Below are 12452 nucleotides of genomic sequence, written 5' to 3'. Positions count from 1 at the left end.
AGATGAAAACAGGCCAACATTGCAGTACTCAGTGAGTATACGGTTAGAAGCTTCTGTGGTTTCCAGAATCTCAATCAAGATCCCCACCAATAAATCGATGTCTGAATCTACACACGAACAAGCCCAGGTTGGGTGCTTGCCTGGCCTGATTAGCATCCTGTATTGCAGTATTAAATCAACACTGGAAAATGCTGACAAAAAAAACCCAAAACTACCCAACAACTGTACCCGAATGAAATAAACCTTGCTACGCAAAGCACAGAGTTCCACGTTCCACTTTCCAAGCCATAACCAATAGGATTTTAGAAGAGAGGCTGGGAATGAGTTACTTTGCCACCAATGGTTTTGGCACAATGGTCTCAGTTACTACATTTCTGTAATTACACAAGGTATTTGAAATTCAGACCATGATGGCAGCAAACTTTTACAGTTTAAGATGTACCCACTGGGGCTGCAAAATCTTCTGTACACCCAGTTTGCTGCCATGGAGCAGTTAGAAATTGCACGAGCTGCACACGTGTGCCTACACCATAGCAGAGGCACAGAGGCACAGACCATTCTCAAAGCTGGGAATTACATCTTGTAAGTAAAACCTACAAAGGCTCATTTTCTTAACTTCCTCATATTGGAGAGAGTTTGAGCATTTAACCATTAAACCACATCCATTCTCACGAGTGAGCTCACCACTGATAGCCATAAGAGAAAGAAACTTCATGATTTGGCCTCATACAACAGCAGCAATGCATTACATCAAGGCTGTAGGCTTTTTTTTTTTTTTTTTCATTAGATAATACAGGACAGTAATTAAACAGCAAACATCACCTTGGCAGGATCTATCACAAGCTTTCTACAAGTTCCCAAGACACATCAGATACTTTTTCCAGTTGTGCTGAGGCTCCTTCCACCTTTCCTTGTGCACCACCACAGAAGGAGCCACCACGGGACCTGCAGCACTAGAAGAACCAGTTAACCAAACAGCAAAAACAGGCAGGTATTTTAATGATGCTTTTGGAAACCTCACAGGCAAGTAGTTGGCATTCCTTACTAGCAGCTGAATCCAACAACTGCTCATCAACCAATGATAGTGAAGTTATTTGCAGTAATACCTGTACCAGAGCCATTACCATGCTTACAGTCTACCCAAACTTTTAAGAAAAGTTATATACATTTGTAAAGTTGTTTTTGGAGCTTCACAAGTAGAAACCAGCTTAAACACCAGAATGTAAAAATGGCATCTGTCTTTGCAACAGCGTTGGCTAAGAAATTGGTTCAAAACACATCTCTATGGAAAAAAACTTTTTAGAAAAAGAACATTTTCTTAAAATTCTATAGTAACAAATTCACTCAAGGCAGCTGTGAGTTAAAAAAAAAAAAAAAAAAGTTAAGTACACCACTAAAAATTGAACCAAATCTGAGAGCTCTCAACTCGCTCACTTAAAGAGTAACAAGTATTCCTTAATAGTTCTGCAAATGCAGATCGAAAAGCAAAATGCTGAGGAGTTCCTGTGACATACATTGTGTGATTTTGGTCCTACACCACGATCTGCTGTTGGCAAATGTACGCTCCTGCAGCACAAGATGTGCTGCTTTGTTTTCTTGAAGTGAATTTGCTGTGACTGGTACATCTATTGGCACCTTTGCCACTCAGACATGGCAAGTTTACAGGCACAGTTTGGAAGTTTGGAAATTTAGGATTACAAACATCATAAACTTGAGAAAGAGCCATCTCTGTTTTGGCGTACTACAAAATATTGGGCACTTAGATTTGGTACCTGACCCACCGATACCCAGACTCCCCATAACTTCAGCTGAGGGCGGATGAACGTTATCTTCCAACCTGGTAATTTGAAATTCACATCTATTTAAGACAAGTCACTTCAGAAAAGCCAATAGACTTGATTTCCCCTTTCTACAAATGCCACAGGCTTTGAGATTCCCAAGGGAACATCCACTGCAGGCACAAGCATGCTGCCAGGCACCAAGAAGTTAAGCAGTCCTCCTGGGTAGTTTCAGATGGGCATCACTCACTCGATTTTCTTCTACCTACACTCAACCATACTTGATCAGAACCTGTCACTTATAAGCAGCTGCCACCAACATCTGAATAAATCAGGAAGAGGAGATGGCTATTTACAGTGTGAGAACTGCAGAACAATTAGCATCTAATGAGCCACTATGGCACAGACCTGTGACCACAGGAGAACAAGCAAGTCGCTAACTTCATAGCACAAAGTTTTAAAGGGCCACACAAGTAAGTAAGGTTATTTGGTTCACTGTAAGTTACACAATTCCTTTCATAACTCACACTGCACGTAACTGACAACAAGCACTTTTGGTTGTGGTATGCTTTGGCAAACCCCCAGTTTGGAGGGGAATTACAGGTGATTAACTGCACATTTAAATCTTTAAGATTCTAAGCAAAGTTCTCTTGAATTCCCGTTTGTTGGGGTGACTGAGCAAGCTCTGCAAGCACACTGCTTTCTGCACAGAGTATCATGCCAAATCGCTGTTAGAGTTTGTGACAGGCCAAACTGTCTCATTTAGAGCTGAACTGTCAAAAAGAAAAGCACTCAGCCACTTAACAACAGCAGTGCAGGTCACCTGGTTTCCATACCCAAGGGCTGGGTGGAATAGCAGATGCGGAAAGCCGCAGTAAGGAGGCTAATACTTCTGAACTGGACTTTTTTTTCCCTCTGTTGTTGCAACTCTGCCTGGCATTAACTCCTTGGTGTTTGGAGGCTGTCACTGCCAATGGATGAACCAGGAACCACTGGCTTAAGGAAGAACCCCCACGATTAAAAATAGGCAAGCAGGTCAAGAAGTGAGTGAGTAAGGCAGTAGGTATTAACTGGGAGTCTCCAGGGCCTCTAAAAAAAAAAAAATAATAAATTCAAATGCCTTCCATTATAAAAACACATACATACCATTGGCTTCACTTTATCTACAGTAAATTCACAAAAACATTTAAAACAGCAATTATAGTTCATCCACTACAAAACTCAGAAGTGACACCTCAGGTTAAAGCAAAGCTATAAATGTAGTTCCTTAAAAAAATGCAAACATATTTCTTTACATACAGACAAATGTTACATGATTGGCTGCTATAACGTGTATATTCTGTTATGTACAAATAAAAGTACAGGATTAGCAGACTGAGCACAAGCAAAAACCCTTCAAAGACAATCTAACCAAACCATCAAAAACAAAAAGACTGGCTCTTAGTTTGTCGGTCACCATGATTATGTGTGCTGGCCCCTTTTAAAAAGTCAGTGATTTCTTCCCCCCTCCCCTGTTTCTTCACTTGATTTTTTTTCTAGTTTACAGAAAGCCTTTTTGTGTAATAATCAGTGAATAGAAAAACTTCACCTGCAAATACAAGGTAGAAATGTTATTTCACAGCTATAGGCTGCAGCATTGATCTCTCCAGGTCTCAAGTGGAGAATGTACATGTTTGGCTCCCAGTTAATTCCAGATTCTGAGAAAACTGTCCCAAGACCCTGTAGCTACAGCCATGCCATCATCAGTAACACCTAAACAGCTGACACGGTTGTCATGGCCAGCAAGGACACCTGGAAAAGAACAACGGAATGTTAATGTTTACAGGATGGAGCAAGGACTTCAGCTGCTACTCTGCCCTCCCAGATTAAGTCTTCAAACAGGCTGATAAGTACGTAACGAGGTCTAAGCACCCTCTGTTTCTTTAGCTTCAGGAACTGCACATCACAACAGCCATATCAGGAAAAAGAACAGTGAAGCTACTAACAATACGTGCACACAAACAAACACGTTTCTGCCTGCATTTATTTCCTCTACTCTTAAACTTTTCCATCTTCTTGCCCCACAGGCCTCCTCATCCCTTGCCACGCTCTGTACTGTTTTGTCCCACGTTTTCAGCAATGCCATCCACAACGTTGGCCATCAAGTCAATTTCAAAATCAAATGTGATATCTTTGACAATACCAGAGACAGAGCTACTTGTCAGAAGCATTACTACTTGTGATAGGTGCCAGAACCAATGCAAATGCAACATTTTGTATTGCCTAGTTCTGTACGTTTCAGCAAGATAAACTTTCCATCCATATAATGCAACTTTGGTGGCTGTTCCTTAACCTTTAGAGCTATCTTTCAGCAGAGATAGAAGATGGCCAATGCACTGTAGCAACTGGAAGATACAACCAAATGAAATGGTATCATTCCAAGAGAGCAGTGCCAAAAGGAAGCAAGCAGAGTTCATCACGTCAGCAACAGCACTGACAATGAACCAGCCCTGCACAGATTTGCAATACCCACCACTGCTCACTGCAGTTACACGCACTTACCTGCTCTCTCCCCTTTCAGAGTATCCCACACATTGCAGTTGAAATCATCATAACCTGCTAGCAAAAGGCGACCACTTTTTGAGAAGGCTACAGAAGTGATTCCACAGATGATATTGTCATGTGAATACATCATTAATTCCTGATCTGCACGCAGGTCAAAGAGTCGGCAAGTGGCATCATCAGATCCAGTGGCAAATGCATGTCCATTGGGGAAAAACTGGAAGTGTTAATTAAGAGACAGAAGTTTGACATCAGAAAAACACATTTCTCATGCGTTATTTCCAAAACATCACCATATGATATGCTCAGGGTGACCAGGCAAAGACAGAATGATGTCCTGAACAAAAATAGTTTGTCAGCAAACTCTGCTACCCGCACAGCTTTGCGATTAAACACTTCTGGAATAGTACTGGTAACACTCGAATTACTGCACTTTTACTCAGACAAGTTCCTGCATGCAGTTCAACAGGCATCAAAAGGGATATAACTAACTCCTGTGAAATGAAGCAAAATGTACTTCTGCCCTCTCTGGGGGCCAAGAAGACCTATGTGAAGTGCACACTATGTTCCCTCTTAAGATGGTCAGCCAGGTTGGCTCAGCCAAGACAGAAGATTGCAAACAAGCAATTTCAATTGCCAAAATCTACTCCAAATCAAAGCCTGTCTTACAATAGCCATACTGATTGAAATTGGAATGAAAAGAGCTCAGCACATCTCAGGATTCAGGTCTAAGTATAGGAACTGCATTTTTGTACAGGTCATGCCTCTGGTATTTTCTCAGCCTTAATAATTTTTCATGTTTATCAAGAACAGATGCAGCTTAGATTTCATTCCCTATTTATCAGAGCTTGTATCTTGCAGATCTGAACATAGTGTTATTATGACAGAGAGGAAATATAATCCAGTTTATAAATACTACAAAATTATTCTGAGGATCAACGTTCAACGTAAGCACTGGTTTTTAACTTTGCCTTCCAGCACATTTCCAGCTTCTTTTTCCCCAACAGAAAATACCGCATACGCTTTTATTTAACAAAAAGGCTTAAGTTGAGGATGCTTGGCTATTCTGCTCTCTCTCAGCATATTGTATTTATCTACAATTTCAGTTTTAACACTCTGTCATACTGCAAAAAGTTCCCATCCTCCTTTCTTTGCTTCTTAAAAAAGCACAGTCTCAGTGGCTGAACAAGAACATTGCTGAAACTATTCCAAAACCACTTCAATGCATCACACATAATGGTAATAATTCAGTTACACACTGGATCACAGGTTATTTGGCAATCTTCATTCTACATAACTTAGTCTCCAACCGACTTTAAATCAAGGTAACTCGACAGACTACAGGTTAAATCCATCACCTACTGCTGTATTCTCCTGCCTTCTTCCCATGCAGAAGTACAAACGTTCACTTACACAAACGGCGTTAATATCTGACACGTGCCCTGTGAACGACTGCCTGCACATCCCATCCCGAATATCCCAGAGCTTCGAGGAGGCATCGCAGGCACCCGAAACAAAAGTCCTCATATCTGGACTTAGAGAGAGACTCATTACATCGCCGGTATGCCCAGTGAACGTGGTGGTCTGCTGACCAGTTTCAATATCCCACAGAGCGCTGCAGAGAAAGCGACAGCGTTAACACCCTGTAGTTGGTTACTGAGAGCTTCAGTTTTATTTAACACTGACGCACTGGGCAGGAAAAAAAGAAAATTAATATAGAGAAAAAAAACTTACCAAGTGGTGTCTCCTGAGCTAGTGACAATTTGGTTGTCATCCAAAAAGCGACAACAGGACAAATATCCTAAAAACAAAACAGTTACCAAAGCGTCAGATGTGAGAGTTGAAACTGAAGGTTACCATCCAAGAGCAGTTACTAGATCTCTCACAGCTATTTTGTAAGCCAGCAAAACGATTTCACAGTTCACAATACACCTCAAAGTGAGACTGTTCCATTTGATGCAGTAAAACACAAAAACAGAAAACTGAAGCTGACACGAGTGTATGGCTGACCTGTGTGCCCTGGCAGCTCTCGGCTCACTCTGACGTTGCCCTCCCTGGTTTTTAAGTTGTATATGGAACAGATGTTGTCCAGTCCACCACAGGCCACGTAGTTGCCAGACGGTGCGTACGCACAAGTCATCACCCAGGAGGATCTCAGAGGAATGGCATGCATCTTCAGGAAGACAGAGCTCATCAGTGCTACATCACACCTTTGCTTTCATGTTTTACTGCAGTCATTCATAACAATTCTTGGATTACAGCAGATTAAACATGGCAGACAGACTGCACATCATAAATTTTGTTCTGTTTTAGAATGTACTGCGATCTATGTTCGTGTACACATCAGGATAAAAAAATACCACTATGTCTCCTGAGCGTATATACAGAACTCCTGCACAACATTACTTAATGGTAAAGTATTCTTAACTTAAACATCTACAACATTTGTTTGTTCTGGTGAGACTTCTTCATACGGTTCTTCTGTTTCTGAATGACAGGTTACAGAACAGAATGGCTGTACCCATGGAAATTGGACAGTTTATAGCAACAAAGCATTGCCCCACACTCTGCCTTAGTTTCCCTCCTGTAACACCTTCTTCTCCACCCCCACCCCATCTGACCTCACAGACAAAGCATTAAATCCTGAGGTTGTCCATTTCTATAATTTAAAGCCAGATCAGTTAAATAAACCTCATCACAGAGGCAGGTAAGAACAGCCAAAAGCTACAGCACTAGCAAACTGGACAAAAGCATTATGTATCACCTATTACTTTTGAACACAGCCTACAGTATATCTCTACTAAACAACCAGGTGTGAAGGTTACAAAGAAACACCCTTCTAACTGCTTCATTTCATTTTTGACTTGCAAACACACAAATTATGCATGAATTATTGATACAAATTATAAATACCTTATTTGTTGTATAACTATCCCAAATAATTAATTTTCCATCTTGTGAAGCACTGACTAGTAGCCTAAATACAAACACAGAGTGAAACAAGTTAGTATTAAAAACCTCTCAAAATAGTCACACACCACGCATGGTTTCCAAGTGAATCAGAAAGACTTTCACTATTGCCATTGTTTTTTAATTAAGTGCAACATTTGTTGGAAAATCTGCAAAGAGCTGTGTGTTACACCACAGAACAAATCTCTGCATCCAAAAGGGCTCATGATTACAATGGACAAAAAAGAAAACACGTTTCATGCTTCTTAAAAAAAAAACAAAACTACAGTTATCCAAAATATAATAACTGGGTGTAAGAAATGCATACAAGGGAGAGCAGAACACAAAGCTCTATGAATATTTGACCATCAATTGCTTTAAGGCAGAGTGACAGAACTCCCTCCTAGAAGCCCTGTAACTTTTCTTTGCTATACACATGAAGATCCTTTTTCAATGAAATGAAGTTTGCTCTTAAAGTCTCAAAAATCTGTTATCATAGGAGTTACATAATTACTCCAAATCTTGGAAAATACAACCTCCATCATCCTAGGAGTACACCTCACCACAAACCCTTCTCCTTAAATAGAGTCTAAGAGCTTTGTTAAAACTAAAAGAAGAAAAAAGCAAAATGCCTGTGCTAGTAAAAAGCACCTCTCCTTTCACCCAGTGCTTCTCTCATTACTATACAGTCCTCCCTGAATTCACAGGAACAAACTATGGCTGAAGAAATGAAAATCCTAGTCATGGTTCATGGTCTCCCTCTGAGGACACCAAGACTGTACCACACGCCTCACAAAGCTTGATGCTGCTGACCACCTTATTCCTAACCTTCAAGTTGCAGGTTTAAAGACCAATTATACAAACCTTGAGTCAGATCCCCAGTGCATAGCATAAATTTTGGCTAAGTGACCTCTAAGCGTACGCCTCGTTCGCATTTGAATCCGACCCACTGAGTCCAGACTTGTTGTGATCTAAAAATAAATAAAAACCCTTGAGATACTGAAGACTATTTTTAACATAATGATAACTAAACACATTTGAACTTCGATTAATAAAAGCTATCTTGGCATGCAATAGAAAAGAAAAAAACGGATTATCAGTGTCAAAACCACGCAACGCTGGGGAAAAGAAGTTTTACAAGAGAACAACATCATAACCACTATAAGCAGAGCTTCAAAAAGCTTCTGAAGATATCACTACATCACACTGAGACTACTTCAGGTTATCAAATCTGAAAGTTCTCTATTAAAACAAAGGGAATGAAATCCTTTAACATTTACTGCATTGTTACTTTTTGCATGGCAAAATCTAAACGCCAAGTATTTTTGTTCCCAAAGCACATCTAGAAGACACTGATCCAAATCCTTCCAAACAGAGTAAGTACAGTTGACACACTCTATTGTTGGAATCAGAACATACTGAGATGATGGATTTTTTTTGGTTGGTTGGGATTTTTTGGTGTGGCTGTTTGCTAGGTTAGGCATGAAGGTAAAAATAAACAGTTGTCTTTTTAACTGTTTAACTTCATTCACCTACAATTCCAAATTATATAAGCACAGGGTACATTCCCACATGCTTGTTTTGCTGTTCTTCCAGTTACCGAACAGAAACATGTTAGTCATAAACTGCAGGGTTTGCTTAAATACAAAGGAAGAGAATCAGGAACATACCTGAGCAAGAGTTGTATCACTACATGCTTTCCTTGCATCCTGAAACAAGAGAACACAACAATTGAATCCAAAATGCAAAACTGAGCATCAAGCTGAGGAGCAGGAGAAGTAGGACTTAAAGGTTGCTTGAGCATAGCTCTCCTTAAGTCTCTCTTTCTACAAACTAAGTGATTAAAAAGCATTTGGAACCAGCCCCTTTCCCTGTGCTCACTCAGCAGGCACTGAGCACCCAGGAAAGGAACTATCCAGCTGAAGTAACAACCACATGCTACGAATAAATAGCAAGTCTTGCATACACTTCTCTTGCCACAGCAGGTGTGACAACAGGCACAAGAAGCAGGACCTGGGGAGCAGGACAGACGGCAGGCTTACAGAAACTTAAGCTGCTGATACACTTCATGCTAAAGGAAGAAAAATACTCTATGAACGCTCATTCATTTTATAGAATGCATGACGTTCAGGCCTTCATACAGATTCTCTGGCTTCTCCCTTTACATTATGCTTACATTCTGCGCATTATTCAACCCTGCCCAAAAAACAGGTTTTATTTCTGTTTGCACAGTAAGAGAAATTAGACACCTCAAACAGACTCAGTCTCCAGCCACTGGAAAACAAATACAGGCATTCAATCAGCAACCACTTCTGAGTAGCTTAAGATAGTTGTCTTAGATTTAAATAGTTTTATCTTCAATTTGTGCCACAGGGTTTCTAGTAACAGCAACACTGAAGGATCAACCATAAGAATGCTACTGTGATTGAAAGTACAGCAGTAATAGCAGAGTGGCAAAGTCTTCGGCTGCAGCAAATGAGAACAGGCCCAAATGTGGCAGCCACGGACACAGAAATGAAGGAAAAAAGCTGCTTACCTTTGGAAGTCCTCAGATAGACAGGGACATCAACTAAGATACCTCTGCCTCCACTGCCAACCCTTACATGAGGTCTGGGAAGGGATGGGTCCTGGCTCTACCCCTTCTGGTCATGCAGCTGCACTGCATCCACCCGAGCTCCCCTGCTCCGAGTTGGCCCTGCCTTTCCATCAGGTGCTCAATCACTGCTTCAGGCTGTGACTCAGTATTTCCACTACACGACCCTTCCCAATTCCCTGTAATTTCTACAAGTAAGGCTCAAGTTCTGCAACTACTGGGGCAGGCATCTAACACAGGTGGATGGCCCCCCTTTACCATTAATTTGTGCCCCCCTGCCCCAGGAAGTGTTCCACCTATGTGCTAATGACAGTGTCATCTTTGAGAGAAGGAACAGAAGTATTTACTTACACATTTTGGAACTGAATTCATACATTCAGACCAGGATCTTAACATTCTTTAACATCTTGCTCAAGAGTTGTTTGATATACAACTTAAATGATTTTCAGAGTGTTTACTATAACCACCCCTTATAGCCTTCCTCCCAGAAAGCAAGCTTCAGAGTGGATTAAGTCATCTCAACTTATTTTTAAAATGTCTGAACTGTAGAAATATTTATAAAATGTTGATGTCTGGAATCAGGAGGGGTTTAAAATACCAGAGCAGCAAATCCCCTAGCACAGGGCTTACTTCATCCACAGGAAGAAATACACTGGACTTTAAACAAGTTTAATTGTTTAGATTAGCTGAAACACTTTAAGGTGTTCAACACCATAAAATGGTTTCTGAATGTGATCTTAACTAAATGAAGCAACTTTTCTTAAAGGGAGATATTAGCAATCTGTCCAATATTTGTACGATTGGCCAAGTTGCAGGCAAGGATTTGCTCAGTAATAGATATAATCTTGATACTTTACTCCTTTAAAAGAAGGAACTTCACCATGAAAAATAAGGAATTAGCAATTCTTACTCTGATCTGATTTCGCAGCTGCTCTGCCTCCTGCCGTAACTGTTCCAGCTCACTCATCTTGCTTCAGTTTCTATTTCACACTCCACTGATGAAGAAAACCTGCCAATAAGAAGGAGAGAAATAAGTTTCAGTATCACTATGCATCTATATTTGTTCTACTCTTCAGGAAGCTCCAAACAGGTACTCCTTTAGTACACTGCCTAACAACCCTGACAAAACCAAAGTTGTTTCTACTCCTCAGTTATAATGAAAATAGTTAAATGAAGTGTATCTTGAATATAAAAGCAAACAAACAAAAAAAACCCCACAGTACTTTAAAAAACGTTACTGAATGCATTTGAAGCATTGCTCTTCTCATCCATCCTGCAACCTCCAAGAATGTCAGTCCTCACCCCAAGATGGCAACAGAGAGCAGAGACTGAAGCGGTCATTCAAAAACCTTTAAGCTCAACAGTGCTGTGATCGAGCATCTTTGTACACAGCACACAGAACAGTTTTCATTTTAATTAAAGATGAAAACCTTAAATCACAGACTATGGCTCAAAGAAGTTTTCTATAACTTTCCCCATATTTTCTTGGCCAAGTCATGATGTCATTTTCATTTAAAAAGCACCTAATTGGTAAGAAGGGATCACACACAGACATCTATAAAAACATCTTCACACTGGCACAGCCCACAGCAACCCAGAACAGTTCTCATCTGAACAAGGACACAAAGCAACTGTTCAAAAAAGCAGTGAGGCCACATGCAAGCCCACTTTCAGGGTAGTTTTTAGATATAGTTTTTAAAATAACGAACAGACCTTGCATGTAAAATTTTTCAGCCTGTGTAACAGTTTCCTCAAATCAGTTCTCCTCCTTATCCCCACTACAGCTATGAAACCAAGTGACACAGGAGTCCAGTCACACTTCAACCATCTCATTCAGCAAAAGGTTTTCCCTCCAGGTAGCTTAGCAATACAACAACCACCCCTGGACTTCTTAACAGTTCATGTGTTGGAGAGGTATGACACTTCCTGCTACAGTGAAACAGAAGTATTTCTTTAATCTACTCCTTTTTTTAAAAAAAACTTTTGTTTTTCAACTGAACCTCCCCTGCTTTCCACAGAACCCCTGTGAAATCCTTTTCAGAATAAATCCAGAGCCAGACACAAATTGGATCACCTCCAAATCCAACCTATGGTAACAACAGCATGGGGACTTTAGTCTAACCAACTTTTTCAGCTATACCTAAGGCAACTACAAAGCCTTTCCTTAAGTCTGTGTTCTGTTCAACTACAGAACACTATAATCCACACGTGAACATTCTAGGAGACTACTTTATTTACAATGAATGTCCTCTTTCAGAAGCCAGAGTACGTTAACGTTGCTTAGTACACAACAGGTATAAGATAGATGTAATCCATACACATGTCCAATTCCAAAATGCAATTTTTAAAACCTGTAATCACTTCAGCATGCTTGCTAATAACTGCTTCTACCGTTTCTGAAGTTCACTTATAACTTCAAAACAGTTGATAGGAACACTGCACCACTATGAAATATAGTCCTACCATCAGTTCCAACAGCATCATACTCTCCTTTTTAAAATGTTTTCCCTTTTTTGCTCTAGAACCCACAAAAAGCACCACAGTCAGAACAACGGCCACAATTAGGTAAAGCCAGGGCACCTTTTATCGTC

The 12452-nt window shown here is 40.4% G+C and overlaps 1 protein-coding gene across 1 annotated transcript; it reads right to left on the bottom strand.

The window, feature by feature from the left end:
• Positions 1-3462: 3462 nt before the first annotated feature.
• GNB4 (G protein subunit beta 4) lies at positions 3463-10828 on the bottom strand (the record flags this gene model as incomplete). The annotated part of the gene is made up of 9 exons (XM_079539712.1): positions 3463-3569; positions 4320-4536; positions 5733-5934; positions 6054-6120; positions 6330-6492; positions 7233-7296; positions 8133-8239; positions 8939-8977; positions 10772-10828. 9 exons carry the CDS (start codon positions 10826-10828, stop codon positions 3463-3465), a joined length of 1023 nt encoding a protein of 340 aa, XP_079395838.1.
• Positions 10829-12452: the final 1624 nt, after the last annotated feature.

Source organism: Tetrao urogallus, assembly GCF_951394365.1.
Source record: "Tetrao urogallus genome assembly, chromosome: 9".
Taxonomy (NCBI): Eukaryota; Metazoa; Chordata; class Aves; order Galliformes; family Phasianidae; genus Tetrao; species Tetrao urogallus.
This window is presented reverse-complemented; position numbering and strand designations above follow the sequence as displayed.